Source organism: Octopus bimaculoides, chromosome 4 (assembly GCF_046866305.1).
Source record: "Octopus bimaculoides isolate indiv1 chromosome 4, ASM4686630v1, whole genome shotgun sequence".
NCBI classification, from domain to species: domain Eukaryota; kingdom Metazoa; phylum Mollusca; class Cephalopoda; order Octopoda; family Octopodidae; genus Octopus; species Octopus bimaculoides.
Genome location: NC_142931.1, coordinates 57,549,980 through 57,574,065, shown reverse-complemented (window position 1 = coordinate 57,574,065; position 24,086 = coordinate 57,549,980). Strand labels below are relative to the sequence as shown.

Here is a 24,086-nt window from a genome sequence, read left to right as displayed (position 1 = left end):
AAAATTTTTTTTTTTTAATATCAGTTTGACATTTTTAAGCAAAATTCTAAGATTTTAAAAGGTCAAACAGATATTTTTTAAAACAGAAATTACCAGTGATACTCGATCATTAACATGAATATCATAATTTTTTTTTCTTAAAAAACTAACTTCAATAAAATATTATTTAATTTCTCACATGAACATCACAAAATATTTCAAAAAAGTTCAATTAATTTTTTCAAAAGTTCAATAGAAAAAAATATTGGTGCAATTAGTGTGAACATAAAAAAATTCATCCATTACTTAAATAATGTTTGTTCTTTTTCCTTCCTAGTCAAGTATAAAACCTAACATTACTTTGCTTTGATAATTTTATTAATTTGCTTGTTTTAGCAGCTAAAGCAGTTGTAAATTGTTGTAGATAGGTATATAAGCTTTAATATGTAACCAATTTTTAGAATTTTTCCTTTTTTTTTGATTCTCATAGAAAGGAACTTTATTTGAAGAAAATAAGAATAATCTCAGTAATGTTTATAGTGTAAGAAAATTATGATCTATGATATATGATTTAGAAGAGAACATTAAAAAATTATGATTTATTTTATGCACACATACACACACACATCAATTTATAAAATTAATGCATATGCATAAATGTGAATATATAATTACTTTTCTCTTGTATGTGTATATCTATACAGATAAAGTGTTATGAATGCATGTGTAAGTGCATACATGTGTGTTTAAATAGGTAGATGGATGGATGAGCAGGCAGGTCAGCATATGTCAGTTAAAAGTTACTTCATAACTGCATGACTCCAAAGTAAATGAAATCCCTATGAGGCTAAAAAACAGCATGGAATCAGATGGTCTGTGGAATCAAAACTGAAGACTGCAAATGTAGGAAAGATGGTAATGATTTAGAAACAGCAGGAAAGAGAGCTAGGTGAGCAGATGCTTATAGCAATTGGTTGATGGAATCTAGGGTTAAGAATGGTCAAGAAAAAGTCAAAATGAAATAATATTCGCACTTAGGCAACTAAATTAATAAATAGCTTGACTATGAAAGTCAATGCCTTATTTAAAATTAAGTTAATTTCATTTATTTTGCTAGGTGATCATCAATCATCTAAATTAGATTAAATAATTAAGTTTTACACTCATGGCCATCTGCAATAGAATATATCATGCAACAGGAGAGAACTATTATATTACTTAAAGCATCTACCATAATTATTACTATGTAAAGGCACAATGGCCCAGTAGTTAGGGCAGCGAACTTGCAGTCGTAGGATATCGTGGTTTCGATTCCCAGACCGGGCGTTGTGAATGTTTATTGAGTGAAAACAACTAAAGTTCCATGAGGCTCCGGCAGGGGGTGGTGGCAAACCCTGCTGTACTCTTTCACCACAACTTTCTCTTATTCTTTCATCCTGTTTCTGTTGTACCTGTATTTTAAAGGGCCAGCCTAGTCACAATCTGTGTCACGCTGAATCTCTCTGAGAACTACATTAAAGGTATACGTGTTTGTGGAGTACTCAGCCACTTGCACGTTAATTTCACAAGCAGGGTGTTCTGTTGATCGGATCAACTGGAACCCTCATTGTCGCAACCGACGGAGTACCACTATATTTATGCTTTCCTCATCGTGTGTGTGTACATACATGCACATGTGCAGACACATATACGCACACTCATACTCTTTAAGTGATTTTAGTTCTTGAACTGAGGCTATATTAAACATGGTCTACAAGATGACAAAAGAGGTTCATAAGGTCAGAGCTTAGCTCAAGATTATATTGCTTTAAGCAGTTGAAAGACAAAGGATTTGCACTTTATCACAAGTAATATAACCAGATCATCTGGAATCTACTTATCCAGTACCACAACTAAGTGAGCTGAGGAGCTGTGCCATATAAACTGACCAACTGAGACAGGATATGAATTCACAAGGAATATGAAATCCAAACAGCACATGCTCAAACACACACACGTGTGTGTGTGTGGCATACCTGCGAAAATTAATACTCTTTATTCTAGCATGCATCATTCCATATCATTACATATACGAAGCTGTTATTTCCTTTGTCACATCTATCATCATTTATCCACAATTTTCCTTCATTTCCAATTACTTTCTCATTTCATTTGTGCTCAACAAAGTCAGTGAATAATTATCATTTAATGAACAAAAAAAAAAGAAAGAAAAGATTACTCATCTAAGAAACTAAATGTGTAAGACAGACATAAAGAAATTATGGAAATTATATTATCTAACTTTGGCATGAGGCCACAAATTTGTGAAGGAGTGAAGTTGATTGAATTTAAGCTTGTACTTGAGTGGTGTTTATTTCATCACACCTGAAAGGCATGAAAAGCTTAGTTGATCTCAGTGAGATTTGAATGGAGGATATGATATATAATATATAGTGTTTCACCAAGCATTCTATGTTTTCCCACTACTCTTGGAAATATAAAAATATGATGGCATATATGTAAAAATATAGAATAAATCTTTTCTCTTTTAAATCATTTCAAAACTATATTATATTTTGACTCAGAATGTAAAGACAGACAACATGCGACTAAGCATTTTGCATTTTGCCCAACAGGTTAATGCTTCTGCCAGTTTGTTACTTTAGTTGATAAATTAATAACAGTATTTGACAAGCAGTTTATTTCATCAACTCTGAAAAGCTTACCTTAGTGGAATTTGAACTGACTATATAAAAAGCTGTAACTAAGTGCCAAATGGAATTTTGTCCAACTCTCTAACAATACTGCCAATATGCTTCTCTTATGTAGTTGATAAAATTAGTAACAACAATGTCTTGAGAACAATTTAAGCTAATATGTCGAGGTGTTTTATATAATCTTGAAATATTGATGAACAAGTGTTAGCATATTGGCCAAAGGCATGCTACTATCTCTAACTGCAGCAATGTATAAATTTTCAATGTGCCCCTATTCTGAACATAATATAATTACAAGAAGTTATATGACTTTGTTACATAGAAATGAAATAGATTACAAAGGTGACATAGTTCATTATTAATTAGAGAGAAAGGTTGGGATCAGGAACTGAAGGTAGCCTCTACCTCTGATGCAGGTTGTACTGTATGCAATGGAAATAAAACACTAATATTGTCTATGTGACTGTTAATTATTGGTTTCAAATTCTGACACAAGGCCTGCAATTTCAGGGAAAATGGTAAGTTGATTGCATCAACCCCAGTACTCAATTGGTACTTATTTTATCGACCTCAAACGGATGAAAGGCAAAGTTGACCTTGGTAAAGTTGACCTTGGCAAAGTTGACCTTGGCAAAATTTTAACGCAGAACATAAAGATGGATGAAATGCTGCTCAGCATTTTGTTTGGTGTACTAATTAATGATTCTGCCTGCTCACCACCTCTATATGTGACTGTTCATAACTGACACACTAAGAAAAGTTCCTTAAGACTGAGCTACACACACACACATTTTCTGCTTGCAAAGAGTTCATGTAGATATTTCTTGTCTAGTGTACTCAATTACATATGCAGTGTTGACTAAATTTGTATGATTATAATCTATTCATATATATTATGGCAGTAGTTCTTAACCTTTTGTAGTTCAGTGCCCTCCTCTCACTAAATGGCATTTTACAAAAGCCCTTCCTAATAGCTTGTTTAAAAAAAAAAGATTATTTTAATCAAACAGAAGCTAGTCTTTTTACAGTGGTTTGTTAACCCATATTTTCTTATATTATTCCATCCATTTTTGTTTTTTACATATTTGCCTGAACTCCCTATGCTAAATTTTCATGGAAATTACTAAGGATGGTAAAGACTTCTAAAACAAAATTATATTTTGATTTATATTAACAGTGTACCCAGTGCTTCCCCAGGCAGCTCCTTGATATTTGCCACTCCTTTGTGATCATACATTTCCTCAAAAGGGTGCTACTACCTAGTTTATGAACCACTGTTCTGTAGTATATTTACATGTAACTGTTGTCAGGCATGTAGCCATGCAAGTCCATCTTCTCACTCACTCTAAATTGATCTTATTGGTGAAGTTGAACAGATATGAGAAAGAAACAGAAAAGAGGTGGAAAGAAATAAATTTTGGAGGAAAAATCAAAAGCAAAATTAAAAAGAAGTACATAGCTATGAAATCACTCTGAGAATGTCAATGATTTTGTTAGAATTAGAATTAATTTATGAATCCTCAGTTGATACCTTGAGCAGCTGGCAACCATATTGGTTGTGTTGTGTAATGAATTTTATGAACCAAATGAAACTTACCAAATCAGGTTTTATCAATGGACACAAATCTTTGAGAAGTTTATTACAAAGTGAAATGTCTGGACTTACCTAAAGAGAAAACAGAAAATAAGAAAAATTCATTAAGAAACATATATTTTCTTTAGAAAATAAAAAATAGGATTGTTTATTTTTTTTACTTTAACCCTTTAGCATTCAGATTATCCTGTTTAATTCCTTTTTATCGCATTTAATGCTTTTTTATTCACATTGATTTGAATCAATTATGTATTATCTTGTAGCTTTGAGATTTCAGTGACACTATTGTATATTTTTATAATGACATTTTAGGGTAGGTGTGAGAGGCCAGACTAGAAGGAGTAGAATATTTCTGCCTGATATGGCCAGTTTAAATACTAAAGGATTAATGATAATCTATTATATTTGATCATTAAACATAACAAAAATGAAAGCAATTATAATGTAGTATTCAAGCACTAATCTTAGAATAAAAATACAAGTGCTATAAATCTCAAAGAATTTTAAAGAAAAAAGAAAGATGTGCTTATGGCAAGAATGATGATAATGATGATAATAATAATGACTACAGCAGTTTAATTCTAACTGGCTACTAAGACTTAATGACGCTATACTAATATGCACTAACATAAAACAAAAAAAACCCAAAGAAACACTTCAGTTTAGCGAAATAAGTTTACATCCCTAACATTAAATCTGTAAAATTAGCACCCAGCCTAAATTTTATAAGAACTTACAGGCATATCATGTCTCAAAAGAGAAATTAACCACTTCATGCATTACAAGTACCCATAAAATTCAGTGTAACAGACATTACCAGAAAGAAGGGATCTCACACACACACACACACTCACACACACACACACATAACCTCAACTCTATAAATACATAAATAATTAAGTAACTGGCAGACTTGATTTACTTGAAGTAAACAGGTGCAAAACTTAGGAGTTAATAAATACATGAATAAAGCAAGGACCTCCAAAGCAGATTCAAATTACTCAATTATCCACTAAAATAACCTTTTACTAAGACAAGTGGAAACACTGTACAATATGATTGTGTGTACAAAACCTTTTACTGAGATAAATGGAAAAACTGTACAATATGAATATGTATGCACAACACACACACACTCACACAAAGGGCATTAAGTTCTTGGTGATCCAAATCTGTGACCTAGTTTACATTCCTACTTGAAACTACTTCTATGGGGTTGCTCATTCTGCTAGAAATAACATCCAAAGTTCACTCAAATCATAACACCTGGTCTTTAAAAAAGGCATATTAAAAGATTTAGTCCTAGATCCTAAAGTAAACAGTAGAATCCAAGGAAATTACTAATGATCTGCAAGTATAAGCACTACTAGCTCAGGAACGAAATTAGCTTAGAGGGTGCAAACTCAGATTCAAAATTTTTTCAAACAAGATCATTTTGTTTTTGTTATTTATTTTTGTTCATCAAGAAGAAACCTAACTTCAAGCTCCTTTTTACAGATCACTCCTTATGCACTGTTTTCTAAACCTGAGAAAAGTAAGTAGAGATGCAAATTTTGATTTTGCACCCTCCAAAAATTTTAAGATGTGCACTTGCACTCCCTGCTCCCCCTGTTCCCACGCCCATGAGTACAATCAATGAAAGAGTGAAATAAAGTGAAATAAATTGGTTTGCATTATGCCAGCAAGAACATTGCAATGAAAACCACTAGAACACCTTTGGTCAATTTGCTTTTAAAATAGATATAAATTCACACATTTGGGAAGAGGAATATAGTTGCCCCAGCTGTGATGAATCACCCTTCCATTTGTTGTATAACTGAACTATCTATCTATGAAATCAGCATCATATAAGTAGTTGAGCATTCCATGCAAAGGTGGAGGCGCAATGGCCCAGTGGTTAAGACAGCGGACTCGCTGTCATAGGATCGCGGCTTCGATTCCCAGACTGGGCGTTGTGAGTGTTTATTGAGCGAAAACACCTAAAGTTCCACGAGGCTCCGGCAGGGGATGGTAGCGAACCCTGCTGTACTCTTTCACCACAACTTTCTCTCACTCTTTCTTCCTGTTTCTGTTGTACCTGTATTTCAAAGGGCCAGCCTTGTCACACTGTGTCACGCTGAATATCCCTGAGAACTACATTAAGGGTACACATGTCTGTGGAGTGCTCAGCCACTTGCACATTAATTTCATGAGCAAGCTGTTCCGTTGATCGGATCAACTGGAACCCTTGACATCGTAAGCGATGGAGTGCCAACAATTCCATGCAATGGTCCATCCCAAACATAAGAAAAACAACGGGCAAAATGTGGATGGGGAGGAAATGGGAGGAGATTTGGTCTGAATGCTTACAATAGAGTCAAATTCCAAAAAAGACAACCAAGAAAGTGGTAGTGATATTTTTGTTTTTAACTTCAAAAATTAAAAACAACAGTAATAAAGCTGGCAAATGTGTAAAATAAACAAAATCTAAAAGCATATTTCAAATTAGAATTAGTAGCCTGCAGAGAGTAAAGACAGAAAGATACGTCAGAAACATTTTTTCATGCACAGTATTCCTAAAGCATGGAATAAACTACCGACAGTCAGTTGTTAGCTGTTGAGAGACTACATCCTTCAAAACTTCCATGCTTCTTGAAATTCACTAACAGTTCTCCTGATATTTACATTATTTACATTGGACGGATATGTGTCTTCATCTTGTTTGTTGTTATCACGTTTCGGCTGATTTACTCTCCAGCCTTCATCAAGTGTCCTGGTAGAATTTTGAACCCAACCCTGGCTTCTCATTCCAAAGATGTATAACAGCCCATGGGCATATAGTGTAATGGTTAAGAGCACAGGCTATTAACCTCAAGATTGCGTGTTCATTTCCAGGCAGTGCCTTGAATAAATAATAGTAATAATAATAACATCAGCAAAAAAATATCTTAGGAATGAGAACCCAGGGTTGGGTTCAAAATTCTTCCAGGACACCTGATGAAGGCTGGAGAATAAATCAGCTGAAACATTGTGGTAACAATAAACAAGATGAGGAGACATATTTGTCCAATGTAAACAATGTACAGAATTCCTCATCTCTAAAATATAGAACAGTACTTCTGATGTCCCCACATATTTTTTAAAGACTTATTCACTATTCACTTCCTGTGCATATTCAATGTACTATTCATGCAGTTTTGGTTACTTTTTCTGATGAGTTGTAGTGTAACTGAGCACTGTATACAATAAATTCATTATATATATATATATATATATATATATATATATATATATATATATATATATATATATATATATAATGTTATTCATATATATACTTAATCAGAGCTGGTCTGAGCTAATACTATATTGATAATAATTCCTTTGGTAAAGGTACAAATAACACAATTATCCTTATTTCCACTCTCTCTCCTGTATAGAATAGACGTATTGTTTCTTTATAAGCATTAGATACAAAGATAACAACAGTAAGTGAAGTAATAAAATACATTGCTGTAATAAATAACCAAAACTCCCCTAATGTATAAATGTTAAATGTAGTCTTAGAGACCACAACATTTTTTTTCCCTTAATTCACGGTTCCCTCACCACCATTTATTATAGAGTTGGGTTTCTTTTTGTTTTGAACAATGAATGGGGGGAAAAAAATAGTAAAAATAATATATTATTAATGAAATTCCACTACCACTGTCATCAACAACTCAATGAACCAAGTCGACAAACAATTAGAATAGCTCTATTTTAGTTATATTGTTATGCTCAGAGCAGACAGCTATGTCACTATTTTCCAACTGCACACAATCACCAACACCAAAAATAGTCTTGCACATCATTCATACATACAAATGATTATTATTTGACATAAGTTAGGTGGCAAGTTGACAGATTCATTATCACATCAAGCCAAATGCTTAGCAGTATTTTGTCAGTCTTTGCATTCTGAATTCAGATTCCACCAAGATCAACTTTGCCTTTCATCCTTTCAGGGTTGATAAAATAAGTAAGTTGAGCACTAGGGTCAATGTAATCAACTTATCGCCTCCCCTAAAATTGCTGGCCTTGTGCCAAAATTTGAAATCATTATTTGACACAAGTAGTTGAATGCCCATTCTTTATGTCTCTTCACATTCAGTGTTCAAATCCTACTATGATCATCATTACTTTTCATCCTTCCTGAGTCAATGATTTAATCAAATATACCAATACCACAAACATGACCTTTAGCCTGTTAGAAATCAATATTACTATAAGGAAATTTCATGTAGGCAATATAAAAGAATTTTCAGGTTGACCAATCAATTAATATACGACAGAGTGCTGTAAAATATTTAAATGACATGCATATATCTGAGACAACTGCCTGATAATATTGTGAACAACACACATTATTGTCATGTCAATGGATTGTAGTAATGATGAAACAGTAAAACAGATTTATAATATGGCCACTGCATGTATTCTTGGGTACTTCAATAACAACTATGGTAGCAACAACTTTATATATTTCTATTGATAGAAATTTGTTGTGTAAAAATCAATCACATAGCTACAATCTATTTCATCTTTTACGCAGTATTATTTCTATGGTAAACTTCAATCATGTCTAACTTTATTACATAGTAGTGCATTATTGATATATGAAACAAACACTTTGACATTTGTATGCCATGTTTGCACTTAATAGCCTGTGGTGAAAAAATGAAAGTTATTGTCTGATTATTAGCATGGTAGATTAACAGAACTGGAAGAGTTTCAGACAAAATATCTTGTGGCAATTCACTGTATCCTTTTGCATTCAGTGTTCTAATCTTGATAAGGTTGGGTTTGACTTCCATCTCCCAAAAGTACCAGTCAAGTACTGAGGTTTATTTAATCAACTAATCCCACTCACCAACAAATTTCTGGCTATCTGCTTATATAAGAAGTTGCTATAATTATTATTATCACTATTATTATTATTATTGGATGAGGAGCAAGCAGAGTTATTAGAGTGTTGGATAAGATACTTTGCAGTGTTTATTTTGTCCTAGTGCCGAAATCATAAAGAATTATTATTGTAGGCTAATCATCTCCCTTGTAAATTACTGGACTTTGCCTAAATTAGTGCAATTTTTGTTATTATTACAATTATTAATATTATCACTGAGGCAGCAAGCTAGCAGAATCATTTGCATGCCAGACAAAATACTTAGCAGTATTTTATCCGTCTTTACGTTCTGAATTCAAATTCTGCCAAGGTCGGCGTTGCTTTTCATCCTTTCGGGGTTGATAAAATAAGTACCAGTCAAGTACTGGGGTTAATGTAATCAACTAGCTTCCTTCTCCAAAATTTCAGGCACTGTGCCAATAGTAGAAAGAATTATTATTATTACAATTATTTTTATTATTATTACAATTACTATTACAATTTTTATTATTACAACTATTATAACTATTATTATTATTGTTATTATTATTATTATTATTATTATTATTATTATTATTATTAAGGTGGTGAGCTGACAGTATTGCTAGAATGCCAGGCAAAATGCTTAGTGGTATTTCATACATCCTCAAATTCAAATTCCACAAAGGTGGACTTTGCCTTTCATCCTTTCAGGGTCAATAAAATAAGTACCAGTTGAGTACTGGTGTCAACGAAATTGATTATCTCCCTCCCCCAAATTTCAGGCTTTGTACTTATAGTAGAAAGGATTATTAATATTATTACAATTGGTTCAGGTTAGGTCTTATTCGTGGTAGGATTTATGTGGGTAGCGAGTTATTACCTGTAACCTTAGGTATCCACAAGTTTTCAGCAGTTTTTCAAGTATTATTATTATTAGTGGTGGTGGTGATTGTGGTGGTGGTAGTACAATTATTATTATTATTATTACTATTATTATTATTATTATTTATGTAAAACAATAAATAAGTAATATGTGTTATCAAACATTTCAGTTTGACAAATATGCTTTAAAAAAAAAGGATTGTGTAATAATCATTGTAGTAACAACTACTACTTCTAGTGACATATCTCAGACACAATGACAGGTGCGCAACCTATTCTCTTAATTATAGTATGTGTAACATTGTTACTTCATTATGTCATTCAAAGCTAATAATACCTAAGCTCATTACTCCTCACAGGAATACCGTAATTGTTGGGGTTTACCCTCATCTGCACTTACATTTTTGTATTTACATTATTTTTGTTTTTGTTTCAGTTACCTTTCTATTTTTGTACGGTCTCGGGAGTTTCATAGTCACTATGGCATATTCCACTCTTGTAATGTCCTTTTGAAATAAATGTTTCTCCAAGATTCCATCTTAGGTCAGAATAAATGTGATAATCTGGCCTTTGTCTGAAATCTGCTTTTACTTTAAGTTACCTTAAGTTTAAACTTTTACTTTAAGTTTACCATTGAAACAAAGCAATAGCTTGATTAAGTATGGAGTATTTCATATTTCACATGAAAGTGTCTTTTAGGGTAGTCTTGATACTTTCCTACTCCACCCCTATATATTGAGAGTTGGAAGCATTGAGATATTACTATCAAACTCAAACCTAGGTAGCATTTTGGGGGATAGATATCTACATAAGGATCATGCAAGTTTCAAGCATTTCTCTACTGATGCTTTTTAGACTTGATTTATTAGAACCCTGATCCAGCTCTGATCATTCTTCATTCTTGATATGTAGTGTATCTAGAATTGCATTATCCAAAGCACCATTCTATTTTTATGGCAGTGGAGATTTGGCTGCTACAAATAGCAAGTCACACAACAAAACACAGGTTAGCTGCAACATTGGCTTGTTTCTCTCATAATTATTGCATTATGCTTTGTAACATAAGATCTCATGACAATTTCTGGCAACTAAATAAACTAAAGCACAATAAAATATTTTCAATGAATTTTACTTCAATATCCATAGAATATTTGTTCACTAGCTTATCCATTTAACACACTACCTAGTTTAACACACTATTACATGGTCCTTGGGTACTTTCAGAGTAGTTCACTGAGATGCAGGTATTTGAACTAAACACATGCACACACACACTCGTCCCTGTTCTTTCACCACCTATGTTTTTCCTACAGACATTGACCTGAAGATGCTGAAGGCTTGGCACCAGCCATATTAATTTCACATGTTTGGAAGGGCTTGTAAACATCAAAGGCACTGCTCATCCTTTCCCCGGATAAATTCAAAATCAAAGCTGTAATACCAAATGAGAAACCAAGTGTACCTGCTTTTAGTATCCTAAGAAGATTAAGAAGAAATGGCATAAATATATATGAGAATAGTCAGTAAAATAATATGCAAAAACTGATGAAAATTACAATATCATGTGTTGTACTGATTAAGTTATAAGGACAAATTATAATGAAATTTTAATTACTATCATTTGAATCAAGATTGGAATTCTGTAAACTCATTATCAAGAAATAACACATATACTTATGTATTTTGTTTGTGGAATAATCTTTTCTTATTTGATAAATATTCAACAGAAACATAAATGGATATGTGATTATGATAGCCATACAGATTCAATCACCATCCAACAGGGAATCTAATTGGATTTCACAGCCGGAATCTTTTTTTTCTAGACTGTTTGAATCATAATTATTAATTAATTAAATGCCAACAATCTAATTCTGTCCAAATTTTAATAACTAAAGTAAAAAAAAGATCATTTTTGATAATGAAAGTCAAGTGCATTTCTACCCATATATATACATTTTTTTCCTTTTGGAGCTTACATTAGTTTAACGGGGGTGTTAATAACCACAGTCAGTGTCATGTATCAAAAGTTTAATTCCAAGATTTATAACAGTTGCAGTGGAACTGTGTCAAGACCAGTTTGCAGTTGAGCAGCAAAAACACTTTAACATATGAAATAAGAGAGTATTGTAGTTCGCTTGAAGCATTGTGTATTGTTTGTAAAGAATAAAAAGTTTAGAATGGTATAACAATGCACTATAGAATTTAAAAAATGGACTATATACCTGTTGTAACTTGGTTATCTATAGTCCGATGATATTTCGGAATTACAATTCCTTCTTCAGATCCTATTTGCTGGAGTCTCTGTTTATAGCAGAGACTCCAGCAAATAAGATCTGAAGAGGGAATTGTAATTCCGAAATATCATCGGACTATAGATAACCAAGTTACAACAGGTATATAGTCCATTTTTTTTTGTTCTATAGTGCATTGTTATACCATTCTAAACTTTTTATATGAAATAAATTGTAGGATTTATGGGAAAAAAATTCAAATCTTTCTATAGAAATCATTACAATAACTTGAGTGGTTTCTAAAATATACTTAAAATTATGAATGTGTGTGTGTGTACGTGCGTGCGTGCATGCATGCATACATACACACATACATACATACACACACACACAAACACACACATATTGTATCTAAACCTATATTTTGCATAAATAGTATCAAATCAATCAGACAGAAAATAAAACAAATCATCAGTTTGTCTATGACAAAATAAAAATTTTGAATTCATCCAAAGACAGACAAAAAAGGTCATTAAAGCCAGACAAGAAGGGTCAGTCGAACTTATTGATGCCTAGTTTACAGAGAGTAACACTTAATGATATTTGGTGTGCATATTTTTTTACATAAAGTAACACGATCAGGAAGTTTAACCTTTAGTAATCATTTACATATCGTTGGGAACTATGTGTTTTTAATGGATCTGACTTTTCCCATGTGTTTTAACTCTAATAAAACAACGACAGTAAACTAACAAACATACTGTAAGAATTATAAAGAAAAATGCTAAAAGAAGTATATATGGAGGAATAAGTAATATCAGTTGCAAGATTTGTACAATGCCAAGCATATAACAAATTGTGTTAAATATTACATCATGTCAAATAAACAGCTTTATTATTTAAGGTAAAAAATCCTCTAGAAGCTTTATTTGGTTTGTAGAATAAATTTCACTTCTCTTCTACTTTTATTATTTATTTTTTATTGTTATTTTGACTACACTCTCACATAAACTGTCATGGTAACTTAAACACAATGGAAATAAATTGTTTTCTTGCTATCTAATAGAAAGTGTTCAGCTATATAATACCAAGCTAAATATTATGAAATTCTTTGTATTTCCAGATTCCCACTGCCATTTGTATCTAGTGTTCAGATGATACCAATTATTTCAACACACTTCCTTTCAACAACAATTGGCTCAGCATTGGTTATTGGCAATGGAATAAATTCACCAAGTAGAAGCAAGTTCAACATTCTATTTTCATTCGAAAACTCAGGTACACTACCATAATTAAAGTTAAATAGATATTGTCAAAATATATTTTAAAAATCTGCTTTCTCATTGCAAACTTCTCGCTTCAAATACATGAGAAAAACTTTTTTACGGCTTGCTTTTGGCTAGCAAAATTTCTCTTAAATTCTGTTCTTTCTTTAAATACAGAGTAGGAAGATGTTTAAAAATTTAAAGCAGAGTAACTATATAGTTTTAGATTTAACAAGTTTTTGTTTTAAAACAAAATTAACAAGATTACAATAAAAACAAGATAGTTATGAACAGGAAAACCAAAGAAATGGAAATTTTAAATTAAGTATTTTCATCCCTATCATCCTATTGACTAAATGAAGCTATCAAATAACTACATCAGTCTTTCTAACATTATAGTTTGAATATAAAAAGAGCTAAAATATCATATCAAGTTCAGCTCAAAATGCTGATGTTAATCAGAACTGACTTTAATTAGTGCTATGGATATATGACTAAGAAATTATACAAGTAATAAAAGTATGGTTTAACTAAACAGATAAAATATACAGAGAAGATAGAGCCCTATAAATACTTTATCAAAATTACACTGAAAAGCAAGTAAGTTTTTAATGCATAGAAGATATTCAGCTTATGAGATTTGTAACAAAATATCCAGTTGATAAGCTCCATTGCATTATCTATTTGATCAAAGGTTACTACTGAAACAGTACAACAATAACTTTTTTAAATATTTAAGGCCAACTAAAACAACCTAAATGTAAAACAAAACTATGCAATATCAATATCAATATATATACAATCCAGCTCATCTCTTTGACTGAGCTGCAATCCTGGATTAGACATAGACCGAGGAAGGGTGCTTGGCACCTTGAATGCCATCAAGCGCTCACAGCCCTCCGCCAGGCAGGCAATGCGATCGGTAGTAGGTCCACTCTAGTGTTCTATAGAGGCTTAGTGGAGGAAAAGTGTGATGACGTTCTTGGGGAAACTCTAGGCGTCAACGAGGATCAACTTACTGGTCTGTTTTGGAGAACTTTTGGGCTGGGGCCTATGGATAACTTTCAGAAATCCCTCACCTGGCAGTGCTACCAAGGGGCACTGCCTGTTTGGGATAAACTTTACAGGTACAGAGGTGCCTGCCCAAGGTGTACTTAGAGTGACGAAACCATTCTGCAAGCACTCATCCAATGCCTGAGCATTGCTGAGCTGTGGGTTTATGTTAAACAACTACTGCTGCATGTAGGACGGATCCAACTATCAGCTGAATCCATATTGAAGATTGCCCCACTAGCCTCCTTTAACTGGGAGAGGAAGGCAATTTTCATTTGTCTGGTGGCTGTAGCAAAAGAGGTAGTACAATGGACTCGTTTGAAAGGGCTAAAGTTAGACACTTTCCTCTTTGGCCAAACCCTTTTTCAAGTCTCACTTGAAAAGGAAAGTGAGGGTGGAGAGGGAAATAATGGTTTCTGGCAAATATATTGAAAGGTGGGTGGATGTTGGAAAAATGGCCAGTGTGAATGGACCAATTCTGAGAATACACCTGTAAAAAAGAGTAAAGGAGAAGGGCTTTTTCCCTGTTGATCAGGCACCCGTGGCTTTTGTGAGTTTTGCCATGAATAGCCTTAAAGCATCTCCCCCTATTGGGAGTCTTATTTGTTTTTTCCTTGTTATTTTATTTGCATGTTCTAAAACTCTTTGTATCATTTTGTCATGTCCTTTAATGTATCTTTATATTAGCCCTTGTTGCCAATAAAAGAATTAATTATTATTATTTATAGCTTTATAAATACTTCAAGATCCAATTCTAGAAAAAAAGTTCTCTCACATTCTCTCAAAAGTTTATAAATTCTTATAACATCGAACAACAAAATTAAAAGTAATAAGGCAATAAAATACATTTGTTTGCTTAACCATCAAGAGAAGTTTTCAAAATATCCAGAATTTGTATTTATGAGATTACAAGCTAAACTGTTGAAGTTATTCAAGCATTTCCACCCATCAACATAATATGTTTACGTGAGAAAAAGGGAACATAAAAAAAAGTAAATCAATATACAGTAAGTTACATTAATCATTCTATCATATATGTTTATGTTTAGAGTAAGGTCAAGCTATAACCAATGCATACATGATTTAGTTAGAATATATTTGAAATTTACATCAAATTATGTCATTGAATTACTAATAGAAATAAAAAGCAATTTGAATGCCCACAAAAATAGTGCTCAGAAATAAAATCTGACAACTAAATCTTTCCAGGCTTCCTTGAGTTCAGACTGATTTCCATTAAAAATATATGGCTTTCATTTATGAATAAACCAAGGTTTCTCTTACAAAATGTCTAATAGAGAATTGTAGAACTTGACAACTGCAACAACTTGAATGACAAAAAGTTCAAAATGTCAAGTAAAAGGTACTGTAGAAATAAATGTTTTGATCAAGAAACTATGTAGTTGTGTATGTGAGAGGAAGTGGGAATGTGTGTGACAGAAGAAGAGAGACATTAGAATGATAAAAAAAAAAGTTACAGTACGTTCCAGTGAGACAAGATAGAAAGAGGCAATATTTATTGATGTTGCATGGGAAACAGTAAGTAAGAAAGTGGAAAGTATAATGTTATTTTATGAACATTAGCAAATTCGATGAGTTGACAAAGGAAATGTCATTAAATTAGTGTGTTTCTACAGTTTATTAGCTCATTACAAAAATCAAGCTAAAGAATGTATATAAGATGTAATAATTAGTAACTACAAGTAATCAAATCAAAATGACATTGGCCATTGCTTTCTAGTCTTTTTGATGAGTTCAACAAAAATTACTGCAAGTCAATATCAGAACCAAATATTGATTTCTTATGAAAATACAACACCACTGAAAAGGGAAGGGAATTGGTCAATAGACCCAAGTATACTGCTGATATAAGTCATATTTTATTTGACCTTTCATTACTCCAGAAATATCATCTATATCACAGTTGGAAAGTATCATTCTCTGTAGATGTGGATTTACTATTTCTTTACCCCCACTTAAGCCTTAAAGAGTTCTTTTTTTACTTTTTTATAATGGTAATGACTTTACCAGAAGAGAAAGAGTAATACTTATGACCTTCACAGATCTCTGAAATTTGTGGGACAGGATAAAAAATGAGCAGGAATTGTGATTCATGGGTTGCAGAAAGAGGAAGAAGCGCAATAAGATATTAAATAATCCTGAGACAGGAAACCTGTTCCAAATGTTTGCAACAGAGTGGACTTTATGTTAAAGGCACCCAATGTCAGATGGCAGTGGTAAACTGGATAATGGATTAGGTCTAGCACTCAAGAAAACTCATACTGCATTGAAATCCAACCAATGCAGTAAAATTAATTCAGAGAATGAAAGTAAAGAGACAGTAATGGGATAAAAAGATTGCAGGATATCTGAAAGAGATTAGTATTTTAGGTTGTACATGTGGATTATATAATCATAATAAAGATTTTACAAAGTTAACCACAAAGATATAAGCTTTGGGGTAAGAGGTAAAGTTGTTTGAATCAACCCACTAAAAAGGAAAGATAAAGTTACTTTCTTGAGTCATCCTGATTCATAAGGGCCAGTTTCCTGGTTACCATGGTGTATAGATTCTTCAGCTGCATGAGACGCTGGTCCATCATAGGATTAGTCACTTTTGCCAACTGAATGGACTGGAGCAACATGAAATTAAGTGTTTTGCTCAAGAACACAAAGCGTCACCTGGTCCAGGAATCAAAACCACAATCTTATGATCATGAGTCCAACACTCTAACCACTAAGCCATGTATCTCCATGAATCAACCCACTACATGACTGCCACATATTTCATCGTTGATAAAGAAAGGATAACGGTTTTCCTAGGTGAGAATCAAACTCAGAAGGTTATAACCAAATATTATGATGCATTTAGTAGGATGCTCTGCTATTTCTAATACTTACTACTCTCTGGTACTTTCATGATGATAAGTATTTCAATTTCAAACAAAGAAAAATGAAGATTATGGTTGATGCTAATATATATTTATAGTACACAGAAGATAAACTATCCTCTAGATATAATATTAAAAAAAGTATTTTAGAAAAATGAATAGATTTAAACTCACAATATGATATATATAGCTATATAATGACTTTTTGACTTAGGGATGACCTGATATATAAATCATAAAAAATATTCTGTTTTATCTCAAAAGTACAGCTGAAATAAGAAAATAACAACATAAAATAAACACAGAGAGTGTAAGTTCTGAAAAGTGGTATTTGTATAAGGAGTGTACATATACATGTGCGTGTCAAAACAAAATACTTGCCATAAAATTTATCTAGAAAGTTGATTCTGGGTTCAGTTAGGTCTACTTCACAGAGCTGTCCTTTGATAGGGATTCTCTATCTGTTTTGATTGTCAAAAAGTTTAATATAAAAATGCTTCTAAAACCGACTTGCTGGCTTTTCATAAGAAACATTAGACAATTAGTCGTTAATTGGATTTGTATCTAAGCCTACTTTTAAAGTGATACCTTATACACTTGTTTTCTGTGTCAATAGCTACAAAAACTATTGTATAACATAACTACATTGTTGGGAATTACATATTAGATATCTCTGAATACGCTTTAAACAAAATAATAAAAGAAGGAAAGAAAAATTTGTAGTATCAGAATTCTACACATGTTGTGATAAAAGAAATCAACAGTCTGGCACTTAAAATCTGAGAAACTGGTACTAAAAGGCTATACATCAAATTGAAAGCCATAAAATAAACTAATAAAACTAGTCAACAGACTTTAAAAGCCAAACTAGCATTGATAAAAAGGGTAGGCAGAATGAACCTACTAAAACAAAATAACTTCAGTTAATCCTAGAAGAGAGGTGTTTATTGCAAAACCAAGTTATATAATATATTCCAATGACAAAAAGAAAAAAATACAACAATAATTTGTGATATAAATTTGGCAATTTCTACCAAAATATACAGTTAGAAGTTGTCTATTCCTACTTAATAGTTGTGTGGTTTCAACAATGATTTCTATATATTCTTCCTTTCATTTGTGTGTGTGTGGCTGTGTTGTGTTGCTTATATCATAAATATTTAGAAACCTTGAGAGAACATGAAATAATTTGATTTTAGCCGTATAAATAGAAGTAGATAAAACTATAAATAATAGTATCTAAATATTGGGTTAAAAACTCCATGAGGTAGAAAAAGTCAAGACATAACATTTTCTTTTCAAAATTCATACTATTGATCTAATCAAGTCATTTCCTTTATATTTATTTATTTATTCATCCATTTTTTAATTAATGTATTGCAATATGAGATCAAGAGTTGTGAGTTAATGTCTTCTGCAGGTATTTCAATACATCTACAGGTAGTAAGGTCATACTTTAATGGTATAGAGTTTACCAATGTGTGAATACTAATAAATATACACTCTAGAATGTAACTGACCAGTACTATTATACTAGCCAAGATGAGATTTAGCTTATGTGTGCCTGACTCATAAATTAATAGTTAGCAATAGTTTTTTGATGAAGTTTCTATGGTTTATAAAGCAAAAATGAAGAGTGATATTCAAGTAAGAGAATGTAAAATGATTTCATAATAGCACTACTATTATCATATTCATTTATGATAAATCATAAAAGACTAGTCCAAACTTTCAAACTTTATCCACTTCAAATTTGACTGTTAATAACAAACATTTCTTATTAAAAATTATATAGAATCTACAGATGCAGGTTAACCTCTTTGTGACCACATTAACAATGCAAAACACTGCCTGTGTGTTCCTGTTAACTACTTGTTAAATAAGTGGAAACTTGGAAGGGTTAGTGAAGTTGGTGAAATAATTCTTTGATAGGTGCAGGTGTGGATGTGTGGTAAGAAGCTTGCTTCCCAACCACATGGTTCAAGGTTCAGTCCCATTGCATGGCACCTTGGGAAATCAAAGCATTATGAGAGGATTTGGTAGACAGAAACAGAAAGAATCCCATCATGTGTGTGTGTGTGCGCACACAAGTGTGCTCATGGATGCATGTGAGAGTCTCTGTGCCTGTGTTTGTCCTCCACTACCACTTGACAACTTGCGTTGGTTATTTTATCTCCCTGTAACAGTGGTTCAGCAAAAGAGACTGATAAAATAAGTAACAGGCTTAACAAAAAATAAGTGCTGGGGTTGATTCATTTGACTAAAAGTTCTTCAAGGTGGTGCCCCAGCATGGCCAAAGTCTAATGACTGAAACAAGTAAAAGATAACAGACACTTTGTAACCAACAAAATATTGTTTATATTTATATTTTGTTTATACATAGGTGCAGGAGTGACTGTGTGGTAAGCAGCTTGCTTACCAACCACATGGTCCTGGGTTCAGTCCCACTGCGTGGCACCTTGGGCAAGTGTCTTCTACTATAGCCACGGGCCAACCAAAGCCTTGTGAATGGATTTGGTAGATGGAAACTGGAAGAAGCCAGTCGTATATGTATATGTATATGTATATGTATATATATATATGTATATGTATGTGTGTGTATGTGTTTGTGTGTCTGTTTGTTCCCCCCACTATCACTTGGCAACCGATGCTGGTGTGTTTACGTCCACATAACTTAGCGGCTCGGCAAAAGAGACTGATAGAATAAGTACCAGGCTTACAAAGAATAAGTTCTGGGGTCGATTTTCTCAACTATATAGGCGGTGCTCCAGCATGGCCGCAGTCAAATGACTGAAACAAGTAAAAGTGTATATTATCATTTATATTTTGTTTGTATATATTAACAAATAATTCTTGCATAAAATCTGATGGAACGTTCTTTATTTAAACATGAATTCTTTAAACCAAGGTTTGAATCACAGAACCAAGGCAGTCAGACAAGTTGGCATCAAAAGAGTTAAGTGGCATTTGTCTGCCTTGTTAGCTGTATTTTATGTACTTCACTGGGGTCCAGGATAATATTCATGCCAGCCCTACTATTTATATAGGTTAAATAGTAAAGCAGGCAGAGAACATAAGCAGTCTACAAAATCCATTTACCAAAAAGGTTAGTACAGCCAAATTCAATTAGGATAATAATATTTTATTAGTAGGGGTTGGAAAAAAAATGATATTTATTGCATGTGACTAAACCAAAAGTACTTCTAACTTGGGTGATGTACATAAAACCAAAAACAGACTTAGAATGTCAAACAAACAATAAAATGAGAAAGAAACCATGAAATTTTCCCTGACACTTTTATTTAACATGGTTAATTCCTAGAAGAAGGTTAGGTAAATTGTTGAGGACATTTTTATAACCGGCTGACCAAGCAAAATCTAATAAGAGAAACCACATTTGTTGGATATTTTTGAACTTGATAATGCACTTGACTTGCATATAATTATCAGAAAGATATATACAAAAATGAAAATATATATATATATATAGAGAGAGAGAGAGAGAGAAAGAGAGAGAGAGAGAAAGAGAGAGAGAGAGAAAGAGAGAGAGAGAGATAGGTGGATGCATGGATGGATATGAGTGTGTGTATATGCATATATGTATATTCACAAATACACACAACACATACTTATACATAATTAAATACACATGGGGTACATAATTAATTACTGTTAACCTAATTAAATAAGTAGATTAATGATTAATCTATCTGTAGTCAAATTTATTTTATATTTTACTTCATGAATGTGCATGTGTGTGTGTGTGAGAAAAGAGGTGGCGAAATCAAAACTATAAATATCCATATTGGCAACTCATACACATGCAGACACACACACGCGCTCACGCATATGTACATATATATATATACACACACACACACACACATATATATATATATATATATATATACACACACACATATATATATATATATATATATACACACACACACATATATATATATATATATATATATATACACACACACACATATATATATATATATATATATATATATATATATATGTGGTAAATAGAAGACAGAAGATGGAAGATACGAGAATTTTTATTAATCATGACAATTGTTTCGACACATCTACCAGCGATCCCTTACAGGTGGGATACTTAACAACTGGTTCAGGAGCATCCAATGGTGCAGATGTGTCTCTTCAGGTGATAAATAGATATAAGTTAAAATAACAGTTCTGCAATGTATCTTCTCATTTCATGCAAAACAAAGGATATATCTTCATTTATATAGAAGATCAAAAGTAAAATAACAGATGCAAAAAAGAAATGAACACACAATACGAGAAAAATATTAAAAATAACCATTAACAGATATGGATGTATAAACACCCTTGTGCAAGCAGCATAGCCGTGTATACATGCTCATACAAGCATCTATGAAGATGTAAGCATACGCACATGTGGTTTAGTGCACACATGTTTAAATAGCAAGTTAAATAGCTACTTGGTGTTTATAAGAATGGGGATGTTAAAGCTAAACTTAATTCATCCATGACTTAAAGTAAATTATGTTAACAGTTACTCAAATTCATTCACACTGCATTGTGTGAATGTACATTTATATGCATGCAGGCATCTTTAGCGTCTTTCAGAAATTCTATTAATGATCTTCTCATTGGTCCACAGAATAGACAGAGGTTCCTCGGAGCAGAGTTGGCATTTCCTGGAAATGATATTGTATGGTTTTGCATGCATTACTATGGACCAAGTTATGTTATATTTAATTTTATCTTCCTTCAGTTGCCACACAAATTTGGCCAAAGATGTTGAATGTCTCTTATTGATTCTCTTGAAGCTGGCAACATGGTTGCGATAATGATTCTTAAATTAATCAGCCGTTTGCCCAATGTAAATGTATGGCCCTTCCCTTTCAGCATTCAGACTACTCTCTCAAATGCAAAGCTTATTTATTCACATTAATTTGAATTGATAATGCATTATCTTGTAGCTAAGAGATTTTCATGATGTGATTGCTTACATTTAGAATGACATTGTAGAACAGGTGTGAGAGACCAGATCTGGCCAGTTTTAACATAAAAAACAATTACTGATGGAGTGACGTAATGCTAGGAGTAATGCCAAATTTATTCTAAAATTTGTGTTGGCTGTGACTTCAAGTTTAGCCTTAGAGCTTATTCAACCATTCTGATTGAATATATTTTTATAACCCATTGTAAGTCATATAAATGACTACCTGTGATTATATTGATACTGCTAAGTAAACTAGAGTGTTCCCCATCATATGAATATGGCCAGTTTTAAACTAATTAGACAGATTTGTTCAAATTGGGCCCTGCATTAAGAGAGGGCCCCACACAAACATAGGACCCTATGCACATGCTAGAACAGAGGAACATTGTGATAATTTTTTTGTATATCAAGCCTTCAATGCTTTTTGGCTGTAACTGACATACAAGAAGCATAAAATATCAATCTTCAGCTCTTGTAGAGTAGAGAGCCCCACTGACAATTCTCTAATTGGGCCCCACACTTACTTGCACTGGCTCTACATATGACAAGTAACTTTGAAAGTATACTTTTGCCAACGTGGGTAATATCAGGAAACATTGTGCACATGCAATCATTATAATGTAACTTTTATCAAATTTCTTGATGCTCACACAAGATAATGAAATGAATATTAATTTTCTAAAGAAAAATATTATTACTTTAAAATAAAATGAAATAATATAAATTTTAATTCCTCTTTTCCCATAACTGCTATGTCATTTATTCTCACTCCCCCTTTGTCTCTATGATTCTTTCTCTCTATGTGTATAATGTTTATTTACTGCTACTAAGCCTCAAATGTGCACTCATCCTGCACTGTTTAACTAGCTCTTTTACTCACTCTCTCTAACTTTCTCTGTATGATGTAAAGTGTAACAGGAGAAATCAACCAACCAATATTTATAACAACTATTATTATATAGAGACATAAGGCAACAAGCTGGCAGAATCATTAGCACACAAGGCAAAATGCTTAGTGGTATTTTATCTGTCTTTATGTTCTGAGTTCAAGTTCCACCAAGGTTGACTTTGCCTTCCATCCTTTCAGGGTCAGTAAAATAAGAACCAATCAAGTACTGGGGTCAATGTAAACTGTTGGCCCTGTGCCAGAGTTTGAAACCACTATTATACTTCTCTCTCTCTCTCTCTCTCTCTCTCTCTCTCTCTCTCTCTCTCTCTCTCTCTCACAGCATCTCTACATACTTCTATCAGTAGGCACCCAAACACTTTCCAAATTAACTGCTACTCTACAGGATAATGAAGGAGTTTCTATTTGGTCACTCAATCTACTAAAAATAGAAGTTGAATCTCCTTAAAATGCTATCCTCCCTTCTTAAAAAATAAGAGAGGATAGAACATTGGGTAGTCCTCGATATATTGTGCTTAAAGAAAAGACAATGTCCATGGCTGGAATATCTTTAGTTAAAAAACATTTGCTCAATTAGGATTGACTTGGATCTAAACAACAACTTCCACTCTGCATGAATTATTGAGAGCCATTTTTGTTATTTTAAATGCATGTAAATAAGGAAAATATTATAAAAATACATAAAATACATTGTT

The 24,086-nt window shown here is 32.6% G+C and overlaps 1 protein-coding gene across 10 annotated transcripts in view; it reads right to left on the bottom strand.

The window, feature by feature from the left end:
• Positions 1–24,086, bottom strand: part of LOC106874706 (uncharacterized) — a 777,908-nt gene that overhangs the window by 544,790 nt on the left and 209,032 nt on the right. For 2 of the 10 annotated variants that reach the window (XM_089350795.1, XM_089350796.1), the window contains exon 2: positions 4,273–4,341. The exons of the other annotated variants lie outside the window; for them this stretch is intronic. In XM_089350795.1, the coding sequence (XP_089206921.1) occupies positions 4,273–4,341 (69 nt within the window). The remainder of the gene's footprint in view (positions 1–4,272; positions 4,342–24,086) is intronic. 10 annotated transcript variants of the gene reach the window in all.